The following is a 17,823-nucleotide window of genomic DNA, read 5'->3' on the forward strand; positions in this document are numbered from 1 at the left end:
AAGGTGCTGCTGCTGCATTCAGCCTCATCTCTTCAGAGAAGAAACACAGCAGAGATGCTGTGTTTGATGCTTTAGTCTTTGGGGCACACGCTGTTTATAAAGAGGCACAGCCAATTAGAAGCTGATGGTGTGGAGGGAGACACAACTCTCCCAGAGACGCTTCTTCACTGAGTCATCATCTGAGAGAACAGATTGTGAGTTCATCTCTCCCTCAATAGCTGTGCAGCCACAAACGTTCAGCTCTGACTTCAAAAAAAAAAAGACGACTTTCCTTTTTTCTTAAAGCTAGTTTCAGACCATCTGCAGATTTTCACGAGTTCAGCTTTCTCACAGGGGAGCCAGCATGCTCTTGTCTTTATTTACTACCAAGAACACCCAACTGCATTCACTGGTAGACTTGATCATGACGAAATGATAAAGCAATCCAACACAAGCATTAGAAGGAAAGAAATAAGAACACTGGGTCTCCGTGTCAGTTGCGCCTCCGTGGCTAATAAACAAGATCGTCCTGCTCTGATCTTAAACAACCAACATCACGTTTACCTTATACTCTTATGTATTGTGTACTATAAATCACACGATCTACATTCTTTCTGGTATATTTTTAGACAATAACACCCTTAAATAAAGATTGTTAGATGGAGCTAAATGTCTACAAGCTTCCCTTTATACCAGTTATACCCTGGGTGCTAATCCAGGTACCATACATTCGATTTAACAACTCATGTATGAATTGTGCTTCAAACACTTTGCATGAACGTTTAGGTCAAAGCAGGCTATTCATAATGAATGTTTCTTTTCATTGTGAATATTGCATAAGAACATCATGCTGTAGCTAAACTGCATCGTCGAGTTCTGTTGTTGTCACAGTAGTTCTGACTGTGAGATCAGATCTGACCGTGTAATCAGACTCACAGGCGCTCCAGTCAATATACATTCAATGTAGCTTCTATCTGTGCAAAAACATAGTCAGTCAAAGGTGTGAATTTGATGTCGACATGAACTTTGTGCACCTTGTAAGTGACCCTGACTTCCTGCAATAAACAGATTTACTGTAAGCGAGGACTGTTGCCCTAAAATGCAGAAACCCAATCCACAGCCTTCTATGGACGTGATTCCTCCTGTGATGTCTTTATGACCCCACGGCAGGATCACTGTGCTCCATTCTCCTGAAGCATGCATCCTTATCAAAGCGTCCTTGACTCGAAGCGGACTCTGTCCTGTCCCTCAGTGCTTAGAGTCAGACGGAATGACGTGTCTCAGGTCCTGGACTAAACGTTCTCTTGTGGTTCGCTATGAGTTATTGCTCAGGCTTATGTGTTGAGTATGAACGAGTTGTTGGACCAGAGGGTCAAAAGGTTCAGATCCTGGAAGCAGCTGGGACGATGAGGGCGGTCACTGGTCGCACTGAATGAAACGCACTCTGTCCTTCTTTAACTATACTGCTTTAACATTATATATAGATTTCATATCGTTTTTAACAAACGGCCACAGTGCTTTGTACTGGAACACAGGAATATTTTGCCTGTTTGTTGTTGTTTTTAATGGAAAGCTTGAACTCACAAGCAAACACAGCAAATCCATACACCGCTAGCTCTCCCCTCTCAGCACCCCCTCGGCAGGTGCCGTGTGGCCCGGCTGGACGCGTGCTCATGTGAGATGCGAAGGCAGTTTGGCATGGCAGCACAGAGGGTATACGCTGGGCATCGGAGAGATGGAGAGGAGGAAGGAAGGAGGAAGAGAAAACAGGTTGTCAAATGAGACAAAGAGCAGACCGGAGGAGGGAGCGAGAGAGAGAAGAGTGTTTATAAGCTCAGAGAGTTTTACAAGCATGTGTGTGTGTGTGTGTGTGTGTGTGTGTGTGTGCGCTCACGTCACGCGTGTTCTGTTGTGTGCCCGCTTGGTAACGTGTGTGTGTGTGTGTGTGTGTTTATGAACGGGAGACAGGGAAGAAGACAGGAGGAGAGACGGAGAGAGAGAGTGAGATTTCACACCAATAAAGTGCAATCATGAGGCACTGACTCACTCCTGACCTCAGCACCAGTGGAGCAGTGTTGCTGTGTTCACACCCTCCAAGTGAAACAGATGGAGCGGAGAAACAAAGCTCAGCGCCGGAGAAAACCCTTCATCCTGTATTTACTCTGAACTGGCACAGTATAGCAACTACAGGAGCCTTTATGTACAAAGAACTTTGTTTGCTTTTTTATAGTACGGGAGTCAAATTAGACAAATCCAACGTGCAAGCCTGCAGATGGAACCCTCAGATGTCCTCATGGCCTAATCCATGTACGCGGGCCGCATGTTGCAGCGCGCGTTGAGACACTTGCGTGTCCTTTCACAGAAGCACAGTGAGGCATCTCGTCCATCAAGGTTCTGCGCCTCATATGCAACTCTCAGCCTGAGCTCATGAAAGAGAGGAAACACAGGCGGTAATATGTTGTAAACTTGCTTCCAGAATGTTGTTCTGTGTTCGTAGAACTTTCTTTAACATTGCAACTTTGTGGTTCTTGGTCGGATATTGTAATTCGTCCTCTGCAATGTGATTCTTCTGTCTACTCTTCATGCAGCACCTCAGGCATTTGTCCGTCCTGAAATAAGAGCTCTGCAGGGATGACGCATTTTTGTAGGCCGACCCCGGAGGTTAAGCGTCGATTTTCCCATCGGATTTTTGATTTTTGCAAATAAGCTCTGCGACAAACACAAGTTCATAATATTTGCAAGTTGTGTTCAGCAAGATAATCTCCACGAATGAACACACACACTTTTATGATTTTTGAGGCGTGAATGCAACCGGAAGCTGCAAACAGCTAATCGAGGAACTACACCACGGTGGCTTTAGCGCCAGTATGCACGACGAGGATGTGAAGGCGGACTAGCCGTCGTGAAGACGTTTAGTCGTCTCATCTAGACACTAAAAAGCTTCAGAATTCAGGTTAGATTTCAGGCATCTAACCCAAAACCTATTCAAGACCTTATTGACTTCAAGAAGAGGGAACCGGAAGTGCAAACATGGTGACTCATTTCCACGGCTGAGCACTCTGCACCCTCTGCCGCTCCACCTCAGGTTTCCTCAACTTCTCCGACTGACGTCCAGCATTAAAAACGGCAACATTTTGTGGCAAAATCAATTTAACTGCAAGTAAATCTGGACTAAACCTTGACGTGCAAAAGGAGGTCATTGTTGCCTTCTGTGTGATCATGGACTTGTATTGAACCCTCCTTTGCTGAAGTATAAACTGCTCCACCAAACAGTTATGAGGTAGCTGTCAATGGCATGAATAGGTCTTCTGAATAAACAGTGAATGCATTGTTCCTTTAGCGACTGAGCTAACACGCTAAGCTAAGCACCGTAGTGTATTTAGCAAAGATTACTCAGGACGGAATAGTGCATTTGTTTGGACCTATTTTCAGCTGTGGATGAATACACATTGGGTGCATTGGTGAGAATATTTCCAGCAGCACGACAGTGCATGTTGGAATGACTCCAAATAAAAAATATCCATGTGAAAAAATCTGATTGTCAGATATTGTGCATGTAATAAAGGATAGAGTCGACCAGTGCAACATTGTGGCTCACTGATGTGTTTCGAATAGCTGTTGGACCACAGTGGAGCTCTATGGCACAGAGGAAGAGGATACATCAGGCTTTGAGACACACACACACTAGTTAGTGGCTTCTTTTATTACTCCATCTAAAACAGGCCTCTAATGCTTTCTCAAGTCTCTAGAATTACAGTTCAAAACACCCACCTGGTTCACTCGAACCAATCAATCAGTTAACCCAAAACTGGAGCCACCCGCATGTCAGCGTGGTGTTCCAAATTATCACAATTAGCTGCACCTGAGGAAGCACTTGTACTTCACTATGACAGTTAATCAATGTACTGCACGTTAAACTCAAAACAATCTCTAAAAGATGAAGAATTACCTGGTGATGGCTACTGTACCTTTTCCCTGCTGTGTGTGTGTGTGCGAGGGTGGTAGGGTGCGTGGGTGTGGGAGTCAGGGGGGCCAGTTGCTATGGCGATGAAGTGTTGGTACTTCAGCTGCAGAACGGTAACATCCTCCCCGGAGGACAGTGGCTTCTTCGAGGCTTGTAATTGGGCAAAGCCTTCACTGAGGAGCGCCAAAACAGACAGCAACACGTGACCCATGAAGAGGTTGCTATGACCTCATGCTGAGGCCGAATTCTGTTGTTGGTTGTTGTCAGGGAGGCACGCGGCCTGTATGTGTGCAGTGCAGTCCGGTCCGCGCGAAGCAAATAAACATGGAGGCTCGCAGTACAGTAAACAGTACAGAGAGGGTTGCTCGCACGGAGGATCGGTGTACAGTAAGCAGGGAAGGTCTGAAGTCAGCGGATAAGAGTGAGCTGGTCCCACTGATCTAGTGAGTCCTGGTTTTAAAGCGCCAGTCTCATTACCTTTGAATAGAATATATCCAGAACAAACAGAAAGCAGTAAAGATGCTGTCCCTCATGAATTATTCACTCTCTGTTCAGCCCACCTGCAATGATCAGGTCTCCACACCCTTTGGCCAAACGGTGCACTTTCAAAAAATGGGCCATCATGAATGTGAAAATCGGATTGTCTGATATTCTGCCGAACAATAGAGCAGTAACACATTATTATTCCCCGAAATGTGATCAGAGGTGTCTGTGAAATGTTGAATATGAAACAGAAGGCCTGGGCTGCGGTCGAGTCCAAGAAGAAAAAAAGACTCCCACTTTTCCTCGATGGAAAAAGGTAACGAGGCCGAGGAACGATGTGAGGGAGAATTCAGAGGGACTTTGGTAAGACACCCACGGTGCTCAGAGAGTCTGCCTGCACTCAAGCAAGGCTACATAATGATGTGACGGCGGATGTTTCTGATGTGGGCCTGCCCTGGTGCCGCCGCAAGGAATTGTGGGACGGCGTTAACTCCTTTCCTTTCTTAAAGAATGGTCAAGTGTATGCTGTGCTTACGGAGTTAACAAAGGAAGCATTAGAGGATTGGACCAGCTCTTAGTATGGCTGCCACTTCTCTCCGGGTCATCTCACTCAGTTAGGAAGCTTCCCAAGCAAGAAGGACTATTTGACCGCAGCCCTCTGCCTGCTCTGAAGAGACATGACAAAGATGAGAGCAGATGAGGGGTATAAATGTATGCATGTCATACGAGTGTGGATATTCTTTGCTAATAATCACTCATCATGACGTGTGCTGCCTCAATCTGTGATGGATTTCCTCCGGCCGAGTCATCTGTAGCAGGATTGTGCTCCCTATTGATTTCCCTCCAGCGGACACATCAATAATCTCCGTGCAAAACCACTTTGACCTCCTGTCCAATCATCATATTCACATGTTTAATAGCTACTGTACATGACAGACTGTCCAGGCTGCTCTAGCTGATAGATTTGTATGCATTCCCTGGTTGGATCAGTGTCTATATGCTTTATGGAGATCATATCCCACCAGATGCATTATGTTTGATTCAAAGATACAGCTAAGAAGTTTAAATGACAAAAAGGAAAACCTGTTCATCTGACCTGGAAACAAATAAATTCTTAGTTTAAGGTGATTACACACTAATGAAAACACAGATATGAATATTATATTACATTTCTGCCATTAAATCCTACACATTGGACCTTCACATTTTTTGAAGAATCACAGCATACAATGATTTCATAAACTGTATGTACATTGGCTGAACATAGAATTGAGCAAAATGATCAGTTGCTTGTGGAGACAAACGAGACAGAGAACCCAAGTGGAACAGAGTGCAGGAGGAGAACACCTTTCCTCTTCTGGTACCGACTGATCGACCATTTTACAAATGAAGTCCCGGAGCTGCTTCATCAAACTGCCACCGGAGTTCCCACAGAATGTGAGGGGGAAAGGTCTCGGTGTAACGTGCGTTGACACCGAGACAGACAGATTTGTTTGCTCCTTAATCATCTCGAGGCTGAGCGTCAAGTATCCGTAGTAAATGACCCTAAAAGCAGTCCCATCCTGGGATAAGCACCGCCTTCGCCACGCTCACGCTGCCGTGAATGTGGCTTTTTTTATCCCCTCGCCGTGTTCCGCATGAGATGCTTTCGATCACACACTGTATAGCTGAACAAACAGGATAAGCTTCCTCCTGAATGAATGTGCGGCGCAGGGCTCTGCCTTCCACAAACTCTTGGTTTACTCAGCTCTGGACAACATGAGAGGAGTGGGCTCAGGTTTCAGTGATCGGTGGTCGAGTGGTTACGGCACATGCCGTGAGACCGCAACGTCCGGGGTTCGATATCGGCCTTTTTTGCATGACATACCCCCCCCCCCTCTCTACCTCTGGACTGTCGCGTCTAATGAAGGTGAAAAATGCCCCAAAAAATGACATAAAATGAAAAGGTTTTGGTGATGTGGAGCAGGGGGGGGGGGGGGTCAAAGAAATGGGGCCTTGGAGTTATTCTGACGCAGTATTAGCAGCTCTCATGGCTGTAGTTGAAAAGGTCCAATCAATAGAGGAGTTTGCTGCGTAAAAAGACAGATTTTGTCAATTAGAACATGTCTAAACTGCTGCTCGTGTCCGCTGACGCTCCTGCTCCGTGCTCACTAGTTCATTACCCACAAGCCATTAGACACCATGTCATCCCCATCTGCGAGCATGCTTGGATAGCCCGACCAAAAAACCTGCAACAACCGATGGACAGTTATTCCGTAGGTACGAGTCCCTGGGGAGACATTTGGAGAGGCCTCTCGGCTGGAACGCTGCAGCGCTCCTCTCATACATGTTGCACAGAGAAACAGCCAGCGCTTCCCGCCGCACCACATGCAAATCTGCTGTAAAGAAACAATTGACCACAGTCGGCAGCGTTCCAATACGTTCAGTGATCCACGCTCGTCGGGATGGAAAATAAGCAAAGCAGGATTAATGTCAATCGGCCAACTCCAACATCAATTATTCAACTCGACTGCACTTGTGTGCGTCGCTTTTGTTTTTAGCACCTCTTTGTCAGAGGGGGGGGGGGGGTGTTTCTGCACAAAGATCCATCACCATAGCACCTTGTTTGAAGCTCAAGAGCATAAGGGAGAAGTGGTGGAAGGCAGAGAGCCTCCAGAGATCAATCTCATCCGCCCCCGAGGGCAGCGGTTGACATTTAGGTTCCTTAAACGCTACATTTAAATCGAGAATACACGTCTTTCGAAACCTGAACTGGTGAAACATTAACGATACACATGCACTCCACTTCTCCTCACGCCTCAGCCATCACCATCCTCATCCTCGCTGCGTTGTGTGGCTGCTGAGGCGTGTTTGAAGTCTGGTCACATGTTCGGAGATTGGAGAAAAAAACATGAATGATTTGCATCAAAGATAACTCCTCCGCAGGGGAAGTGAGGCCGGATGAAGCCAGCGTATTCTCAGATAGATATAGGCAGCTTCACAATCGGATGCCTCGGGGCTCTATGAAAGATTTAGTAGCTCGGATATATTGGTTGTTTTTGTCGCTTACAACTTGGATTAATTGAGGACTTTTTTTTTTTCTTTCAAAGCAAACAAAACAAAGTGTGTAATACTTGGATGTCTGAAAAGCATGTGCATATCATAATAGCTTTATTGAGGTGTCCAACAGTTTCTGTATGATCACTATTTCACATCCAGATATTAGACCCCCGGACCCTAAAAGCACCAGAATGTGTCATTTTTTGCAGATTGCTTTTTCTGACAAGATCAGTGAAGACGGCAGCAGGATGAGACATCAAAGCACGAGAGTGCAGAAACAAAAGTAATCACAATAGTTTTGTTGTATTTTAGGAGGTTTTGTACTGATTGCTGCTCTGACCCTCTCCTGGATGACAGCTGCAGGGTGCACCAAGCTGCTCATGTTTAGATCAGGAAATGAATGTGGTGGAAATAGTCCAATCACGCTGATGCTATGCTCACATTAGTATTTATTTATTTCTGGGATTTTATCAGATTTCTGTTGCACATGTTCTAACCTCAGCTGCTGCACCATGACTCTTATGCATCAGCACACTTCATTATTGAGGCTAATTCTGGAAAACAAAATGTCAAGCCGAGATCATTAGACTGCCCTTTACAAACAGCTTTTGAGTAAAACATACGGAAATAAATAAATAAATAAAAGTGGGCCTTAATAAAAGGAAATAAGCTACTTATGTATAAATGATCTCACAGAAGGGAAGAAAACAATGATCTTACTCTGACTGTCGAATTTCCTGATGATGGTGTCCAGGAAGGTGTTCTGCGGAGCCACGTGGCCCCTCCGGACCGGCATCTTCGCTGCGGCTGTCCCCCCCCCCCCGAGACTTTGAGAGACTTTGGAGGACTTTTAAAGGTATCTGCTCCGACGCTGTGTTCTCCGCTCCCCGCAGCACGAGCGCACGATGCTCACTGCGCTCCCCGCGTCGACACCCGACGCGGACAGGCTCGGTGGCGGTAATCCGGGGGCCAAAGTTTGCCCAAGTTGATCAGGAATACGGCGGCTTCTCGTGGATCGGCGGCAGAGACTGAGGAGAGTTCTGGAAACGAGGCGCGCTGTGTGCTGCGCGCGGCGGATCTGGGCCGTTTCCAGCTTCCACTTTCCAGGGTTTGAGGAGAGGAGCGAGGGTGTCCGTCCGTTTCTGTCCTCCCCCCTCCCTCCCGAGGGGTAGGGCCGCCTGTCAGGTGATGTTTCCTCCCGTAGTCTCACACTCGGCGGAGCACAGCGGACCTCTCATCCTGCACTACAGCCCGCTCCTGAGCAGCGGATCGGGCGAGGTTCCCGACGAGCGGCGTTGGAGCCATAGTTTGGGGAGGGGGGCGCAGGGCTTTTTTTTTTGGGGGGGGGGGGATTTCTTCTCCCACCTCCTCTCTAAATATCTGCTTTAACTGGAGAGAGAATGAACACAGTGCTGATCGGGGAGCGCAGATAGTCCTAGATGTGCGTTTTTTGGGGAGGTGCTCTCTGAATCTCTTCCTCCTCCTCGCTGTGCGCTCTGACGGATGACTTCAGCTCCACCGGCGTCTCTAGCTGCGCCTCTTTTTAACCCTTTGCTCATCGGGAGCCGCTCACACTTCTTGTGAAGGCTGATGGAGTAGATGCGCCCTCGGCTCCCCAAATTCTGCTCCCCCGGAAAGCAAAGTTAGAATTACACCTGAGGTTGGGGCCACGGGGACTCTTGGGTGCTACCGACTGGCACCCAAAATGAATAATTAATGTTATTACAAATTATCAATTTGTGAAAAATAATTAGGAGAACTGACAATTGACAATGAAAATTGACGCCCAGCGACAGTGAAGGTATCGGAGGAAAAGATGAACGTGCCTTGAACGTGTCACACCACGTGGTTTATCTCTCTCACAGACACACACACACACACACCTGCTCTGAGAGGCTACTGTTGACAACAGGTGTTCGGCTTTGGGGCGACCGGCTTCCTTTGTGGGAGGGACTCATTTGCGAGCGACACACACACACAGGGAGACTTATTGAGTATTAAACCTAAAGTTTGACGTCACATACACAGTTCATTTTCGTTCATGAGGCCGGAAGCAAACACGGACCGTCACAAATTTCCTGACGGACAGAAATTCACCTCACTGGTGTAAAAATAACTCTTTCACGCCCCGGTAAAAAACATGTCCCCTGCTCCGGAGTGAAGCGGACTCTTTAATGCGGCGGAGGAGACCGGCTGCTCCTGGATCAGTGTACATGTCACGTCAATGTGCCGAGGACCTGCTGCGGTTGTGATGCCGCTCCGCCCATGTTTCAGGGTTGAGATGGGGGATTCACCGCTCGGTGCCGCTCAGCCATACGTCACATGGCCGGGGTTCCCTACTTCCGTTAAGATGGGGGAGGGGGAGGGGGATGCCTTTACTAACCCCTCGGATGTTGTGGTTTGGGCTGAAGCGCACTCTATAAAGACTGCGTTTTACGCGCTGTCATTACGCACCAAAGCACTGTAGCGTCGCACTGCAGATGGCTGAGAGTCTAAGCATGACATTTAAAACACAGTCGACCAAATCACATGACATTACACTTGATTGTACATTTAAATAACTAACATCATCGTCATAAAGGCCTGTATGACATGTTTTCATTTTTCCTCACGATGTAGACTGCTGCAGAGAAAACGAATCCTCCACTCACTGTGATGCCTTTTTAAGTTGTTTTTCATAGTTTAGGACATTTGGAGTTGCTCCATTGTTGCATTTTAAATGTAGAGAGCAGAGACATTCCTGTCCCCATGTAATGATCAAAATGTCTACTGCTACTCATATGTATAGTTTATTTATTATAACATTCAATGAATAAATATAAACATACTGTCAGAAGTAAGTGAGGCAGTGCTGGTATAATTTAACATTTGATTCATCAAATCAAGCAAACATAAATGAATCAAAAAGTTTCTGTGATTTATATAAATATACGTGCTTCAGGCAGATGTTCTTTTTCCGACTGCAGTTGAACGCAGCAGAGTTTTCCCTTTTAAATCCATAAGAACTTGGGTGTTTTTGCAGATGTTTATCTGAGGGGTGTAATAAGCCTCGACTGAGTAACATTTCTTTGTTTTCAGTTCTGTCAGATACATATCAGCCCAAAGCAACGCGGCTGCTGGCGGTTTGCATTCATCAAAATGACCTGTACCTGACTGCACTCATGTTCCCAGCGATCACTGATTTAATGATGAACACACATGATGAATTGCAGCCTTGCAGCCGGACGAGGCCCGAGGAGCCATCGATCAAGAAGTGACATCTTGTTATAAATAAACAACAACAATGCATCAGTTCCTGGTCTAGTTCCATCCAGCAGGTTTTACTACAGCAGCTGAGAGAGGGAGGAGGAGGCGCGCTGGTCAGGCCTCCTCTCTCAACTCCCTTATTTAGTCAGGAACAGAGAGGGGAGGATGGAGGAGACGAGGAGGGGAAGGAGGAACAGAAAGAGGCAGACAGGTCCTCGTCAGAGATGAGGCCGATTTCAACCTGGTAAACTCCATTTGTATTCTCACACACACACACACACACACACACACACACACACACACACACACACATTACTCACACAGAGAGAGAGAGAGAGAGAGAGAGAGAGAGAGAGATACAGAGAGAGAGAGAGATACAGAGAGAGAGAGAGAGAGAGAGAGATACAGAGAGAGAGAGAGATACAGAGAGAGAGAGAGAGAGATACAGAGAGAGAGAGATACAGAGAGAGAGAGATGCAGAGAGAGAGAGAGAGAGAGAGAGAGATACAGAGAGAGAGAGAGATACAGAGAGAGAGAGAGAGAGAGATACAGAGAGAGAGAGAGAGAGAGATACAGAGAGAGAGAGAGATACAGAGAGAGAGAGAGAGAGAGAGAGAGAGATACAGAGAGAGAGAGAGATGCAGAGAGAGAGAGAGAGAGAGATACAGAGAGAGAGAGAGATACAGAGAGAGAGAGAGAGAGAGAGAGAGAGATACAGAGAGAGAGAGAGATACAGAGAGAGAGAGAGAGAGAGAGAGAGAGATACAGAGAGAGAGAGAGATACAGAGAGAGAGAGAGAGATACAGAGAGAGAGAGAGATACAGAGAGAGAGAGAGAGAGAGAGAGAGAGAGAGAGTTGGCTATAGTTGCTTTTAGAATAAACGTCTGAATAAAGGAAGTGAAAAAGCTCCACACTTCACTCTGACACATCCAATAAAAGCTCCAGCTTCGTGTGATGAGTAAACAGCAGCACATTTAACTCAGAGGTATCACTTCATATAACAAGCATAGCGTTTCCACGGAAACACGAGTATAAATATTGGCAATGTTTATTTTGCGCAAAAATAAACCACAGACACTGCCCACACAATCATCTTTGGCAATAACAAAAATATTGCAGGATTTGTTTAAACGTGGTTTGTATTTGTTCCTGCTCAGAGCTTCAGGAGGTTTGGAAGTTGACTCTAAAGGAGGTTTGTGTAACGTTCAGACACGCTGTGGCTGCTTCTCTGCTGGATGATGGAAATGTATGTAACACACTTAACCAGATGAATATAGTATTATTCCCCACGTTTGTCTTTTGAAAGGTTATTATGTAATAATAATGTTTTTGTTTCACTTCTACCCTCCAGATGTTAATGCAAGAGAAGAAGTCCTAATGTGTACATTACATTAACTGCAATAACTGTGATAAACAAACACAGCTGGTGCATTGTACTGGATTGAAATATTATACACAAACTGAGTGATCATGAAGAAATCTGTCACCATTTATTTTTCATTTTGATAACACCTTTTTTGTCATTAAAGAATAACTGCGTAACATTAGAGAAGGCTGGGGGGAAGTGAGGGGAATGCTGCCACACTCTGCTGGTTACTGTGTATATTCAAAGATGCTCATGATGGAATAAAGATTCAAAAAAAGACAGAAAGCCAACAATGTTCTCCAAGTGTAGAAACATGTTTATTGACCAGTTCTATATCTAACCAGTTTCATGGTGAACTCCCACTTAAAGAAGACTGCTGCCACATATACATCCTCTTAAAACATATACATATGAAACATATTTAAATGCATAATTAGTCTGAATCACAGGTCCTTTAATATTACTATAAATATACAGTAGAAAAAGGCTGTACAGGTTGAAGAATAGACGATCAGGTTTCAGAACAGGACCCTCCAGTCATATGATGACTAAGGACCACACAACCACCAGGTCTTCATTCCTCCTCTTGTCCATCCATCTCCAGCGCTCTCACTCCACTTGGCCTGGCGTTCATACCTGCTCTTGCTCACACACACACACACACACACACACACACACACACACACACACACACACACACACACACACACACACACACACACACACACACACACACACACACACACACACACACACACACACACACACACACACACACACACACACACACACACACACACACACACACACACACACGCTCAGCGCCTGGACAGGTCACCTCCTGTGAAGAAGACAAACAGTTGACAAATGTAATCCATGTCATCTCGTGGCTGTAATGAGTGTGTGTCAGTCAGAGAGAATCAGATGGGTAGTCCTGTAGTGGCGGTTACTATGTCCGGTTACTATGTGTGTGTGTGTGCGTGTTAATCAAAGATTGATCGCCAGAACGACCAAATCCGTCGGACGTGATGTCCTGGGAGGATGAATGGGAGCAGGGGGGATGTTCCGAGTCGTATGCGGCTACATCCAATTAACTAACGCAATCAGCCATGTTGATGAATGGATTAGCACATAATTGCTTCAGAGGTGGGATCCGTGATTGAATTATTCATGGTGGGCGAAGGCGAACGTATGTTTGGCTCAGATTAGCTAAGTGTGTGTGTGGGTCAGCCATGGCGTTAATGGAAAGTGACTGAGAAACTGTATTGAGAGGGGAGGAGGCGGACATGACGGTTGAGTGTCACAGCCGCTCACCGGGCTGCCTTCCATGGGGCCGGACTTATCAGTGATGTCACTGCAGGTAAAACTGACCCAGTGTGTACTCAAAGCCTAGAGAACAATAAAGACAAGCTGTGCATGTCACACGGCTTGTCATACAAAAAAACAAAGCTGAAGAACCGAAAGTTGGCAAAAAATAAACAATGTTTCATAAGTTGTATACAACCTAACAGACGGTAGATTATATAACAGCCCAACTGGACCTGAAGAAGTGTTGCTACAGCATCTGCAACACTATCTGCAGCCGTTTGATTTTCAGCTCATTTTCCGACCAATGATGGTCCATTAGAGTCAAACAGACCATAAAGCAGGGGATGCTTTAGGGCGGGGCTTACTGTGATTGACAGGTCTCTTCCACTACCAGAGTCGTATACAACGTCTCTACGTCTCTCCTCCACAGTCCAAATATGGTCACTTCCGCTTATTGGTTGCGAAAAAACAACAACATGGCGACGGCCGTAATAAAAAGATAGCGTCAGCGAGATCGGCAGTATCGAGGCCTCATAACGGCAGTCCACAGACCGATGGGTGACGTCACCATGACTGCGTCCACTATGTACAGTCGACGGTGTGGCCCCAGGGTTCTGTTCTTCGTAGTTCAATGCTGGCTCAATGTGCAATGGGAGCTGTTTAAAAGAACCCTTCTAGCACAAAGCTGACAGGCACGCTTATTCACACATTACACATGTTAAGTTTGGGAAAACAGCCACATTTAACATGAATTAAATGTGGCAGCAGAGAGGCAGCAGAAGCAAAATGTTCAGACAATTATATTTTATACGTTATTTAAGTTTAATTTATGGAGAATCATATCTCTTGGTGTAGTTATCATAATCTAATAAAAGACTGTATGCATGATTAAAAGGCTCTGTGGTAACAACAGAACCAGTCCAAGTTGAGTTTAGTTAAAGTCAGTTCAACAGCTTACAGGTGGATTGTTGATGAGTGCCTCTAATGTCATCTATCTGAGATTTGTTCAGGTTTCATTGCAGACTGATAACATATTTAAGTCGGCTCCTCAGGTTTAAATTAGCCACCATGCCACTCATGAGTTCAGTCATGTGATCCACACATCCTGCTGATAATGCTGTAGAACAGCAGACTTCATTCAAGGCTTGATGCAGGACAATCATAAGAATCACATTATTCTGGCTGATATAATGTTAGTTTATCATATTAATTCAGCCATGTGTGAGGGCACAGCAGCCGTAGAACGCTGTCATCTTGTGAGATCAGCTGTAAAACACATTCTGCTAGATGCCTTTCACATGTGTGTGTGTTGTTCTTTGGAACACGAGGAGCCGGTCCTCTGAGTCTGCTGGGAGCCTGAAGTGTGTCGTGAGCAATTTTTTTTTTTACATGTATTCAAAGTGTGGGTTCTCACGCTGACGTGAGGGATGAACCCCCCCCCCCCACCTTGGCAGCTGGTGCACTCGCAGCTGTGGATGACGGGCAGGACGACCGGCTCGCTCTCCCCGCTCTCACACTGCAGGCTGAGGAAACGCACCGGGTTGTCGGGGTCCAAGCGGTAACTGCAGCACTCACACACTGACTGCAGGTAGGGCTCCTGTGGGGGGGGAGAGGAGGGCCGGAGGGATAAGTTTGAAGGGGCCAATTAGGAGATCAGAATATGAGGAGGGGAAGGTGGGATGAGAGGAGAAGGAGGTTATTTGAGATATTGAGCAGAAAATAATATTAAAGGGTAGAGGTGAAGGAAGAGAGGTGAAGGAGATGAAATAGTGTTGTCAGAATTGATATAGGAGGAGAGAAAGATATTCTGAATATTGATGAATCTATTTAAGATGTGTAACGTGACTGGGGCCGCTCACACTGATGAAGCCACGGGGCTTTTTTTTGCCTCTTTTAGCTAATTGGGTTCATAAACTGGGCTCTCATGAATCTCTTTACAGCCGGCTGTCTCAAGCCAATGAGCTTCCTATGAGCCCAGCGTACACCGCCCATCACCAAACGGCAGACAGACGCAGTGAGTTGCTGCTAAACATAGTGGAGCAACTATAGCAGCTAAAGTTCCAGATGTTGTTATGAGGAGCGTGACTCCATATGAGGCTCTGTTTCTCTGCTCGCCATGAAGAGGCCTAGTTCTTCAGGTCGCTGGGACGTTCTTTCTCCCTCACTGTAGGTGGCAGAAAATGATACATCCGATCATTTAAAGCGGTGCTCGTAGACTTTATGTTGGAAGAAGCTGTGAACAGCCCTGGCAGGTTAGATCAAGTTGTTATGACTAAAGTGTTAGCGAAGGGTTGCTCCTGTACACATCCTGCGGACACAGAGCAACATTACACTGGGTTTATCAGTGTTCCTACTAAAAACAGCTGCTGAGAGCAGTGAGAGCCAACCAGACGGTTAAAGCTGAAGGCTGTGAAATTCAAACAACGAGCTCAAAGATGCTTTCAACGCTTCACACGGCTGTGGGGAACTGCAGAGTCTGTGGCTCCATTTTCAAATATAAAGCTATTGATTAGTAAAGCTGGACGCTCTTTGTCTTCACTGCAAACTAAGTTCTTTTGGTGATCTTACAGGATAAACATGTTTTACTAATCAGACAGCTAACACACAACACAAGCACAACATTGGGAACCAGGAGATAATTTGGCTTCTCTCTATCTCTTTAAATACAAAAACCCAGCCTCTGTGTTTTGCACGATAGAAGGTAGCGTCTTGGAAGTTCTCATGTGTCCAATTAGTGCAGACGAAGACCCAAAGAGGAGAGAGATTGGTGAAAAGTACAATGGGTGGTGATGGTGGTGGAGAATGATAGATAATAGGAGGAGAAGTAGGTGAGAGGGGTGAGCCAGCAGAGGATCAAACACACCTCCAACCTCTTTATAAAGTCGTTATTAGTGCTCGGCAAACTTTGAAAAGTCTGCAGTGTGTGTGTGTGTGTGAGAGTGGGTGTGTGTGAGTGTGAGTGTGTGTGAGTGTGTGTGTGAGTGAGTGTGAGTGTGTGTGTGAGAAGTCATCCGGCGGTGAGGACGAGCACGTGAGTCTTGTGAAGCGTAAAGGGGAAACGTCTCTGCGCCGCCTGGTCACTGGTTACCCTCCCCTGGTTGCCACAGTAACAGGAGGTACTGACACATCTGGCTGAGCTGATGTTTATTTTTGCTAATTGAAGAACAAAGTCACCATGGCGATGAGGTGATGAGCTCGCTGTCTCACAAGGAGAAACAGACAGAATGGTGACTCCTGTTGAAAACATGTGTCTTTAGATCTCTGGGGACTCGACTGCGACGTATGTTCTTTGCCTGCCTTCATGTGTAGTACCGCGTACCTCGCCGTGTAGTACCGCGTACTTCGCCGTGTAGTACCGCGTACCTCGCCGTGTAGTACCTCGTCGTGTAGTACCTCGTCGTGTAGTACCTCGTCGTGTAGTACCGCGTACTTCGCCGTGCAGTACCGCGTACTTCGCCGTGCAGTACCGCGTACTTCGCCGTGCAGTACCGCGTACCTCGCCGTGCAGTACCGCGTACCTCGCCGTGCAGTACCGCGTACCTCGCCGTGTAGTACCGCGTACCTCGCCGTGTAGTACCGGGCATGTAGTACCGGGCGTGTATTACCGCGTACTTCGCCGTGTAGTACCGCGTACCTCGCCGTGTAGTACCGCGTACCTCGCCGTGGAGTACCACGTACCTCGCTGTGCAGTACCGCGTACCTCGCCGTGTAATACCGCGTACCTCGCCGTGTAGTACCACGTACTTCGCCGTGCAGTTCCGCGTACCTCGCCGTGTAATACCGCGTACCTCGCCGTGTAATACTGCGTACCTCGCCGTGGAGTACCGCGTACCTCGCCGTGCAGTACCGCGTACCTCGCCGTGTAATACTGCGTACCTCGCCGTGGAGTACCGCGTACCTCGCCGTGCAGTACCGCGTACCTCGCCGTGTAATACTGCGTACCTCGCCGTGTAGTACCGCGTACCTCGCCGTGTAATACTGCGTACTTCGTCGTGCAGTTCCGCGTACCTCGCCGTGCAGTACCGCGAACTTCGCCGTGTAGTACCGGCAGTGTCGTACCGCGTACCTCACCGTGTCGTACCGCGTACTTCACAGTGTAGTACCGCGTACTTCACCGTGTAGTACCGCGTACTTCACCGTGTAACTCACCGTGTAGTACCGTGTAACTCACCGTGTAGTACTGTGTACCTCACTGTGTAGTAACCGCTGGTTAAAGCTGAGGACTGTGTCTTGATGTATATTTATAAAGACGTGGGATCACAGCAGGTGAGACCAGCTGTGTGAGGCTCACACACACATCTGAAAACAGATGGACAGTTTGGCTGCAGAGTGGCAGCATATTGAGAACAATGTTTTTATGGTTAGTGAGTCTTTAGAGAGAGAAGATTGCAGCCTTTTTTATCCCTAATTAAATGAATGCAGACATTTCTAATTTCA

General features: G+C 46.7%; 2 protein-coding genes across 2 annotated transcripts in view; both read right to left on the reverse strand.

Moving 5' to 3' along the window:
* Nucleotides 1–8,261, reverse strand: part of kcnh2b (potassium voltage-gated channel, subfamily H (eag-related), member 2b) — a 228,323-nt gene extending 220,062 nt beyond the window's left edge. The window contains exon 1 of the mRNA XM_076085447.1: nt 8,186–8,261. Coding sequence (XP_075941562.1) covers nt 8,186–8,261 — 76 coding nt within the window. The remainder of the gene's footprint in view (nt 1–8,185) is intronic.
* A 4,635-nt stretch (nt 8,262–12,896) lies between these two features.
* Nucleotides 12,897–17,823, reverse strand: part of sspo (SCO-spondin) — a 75,118-nt gene continuing 70,191 nt past the window's right edge. Inside the window, 2 exon segments of the mRNA XM_076085438.1 lie at nt 12,897–12,919; nt 14,833–14,983. Of these exon segments, the coding sequence (XP_075941553.1) occupies nt 12,897–12,919; nt 14,833–14,983 (174 nt within the window).

The sequence above is a fragment of the Anarhichas minor genome, unplaced genomic scaffold (assembly GCF_050575085.1).
Source record: "Anarhichas minor isolate MPS153535 unplaced genomic scaffold, ASM5057508v1 ptg000155l, whole genome shotgun sequence".
NCBI classification, from domain to species: domain Eukaryota; kingdom Metazoa; phylum Chordata; class Actinopteri; order Perciformes; family Anarhichadidae; genus Anarhichas; species Anarhichas minor.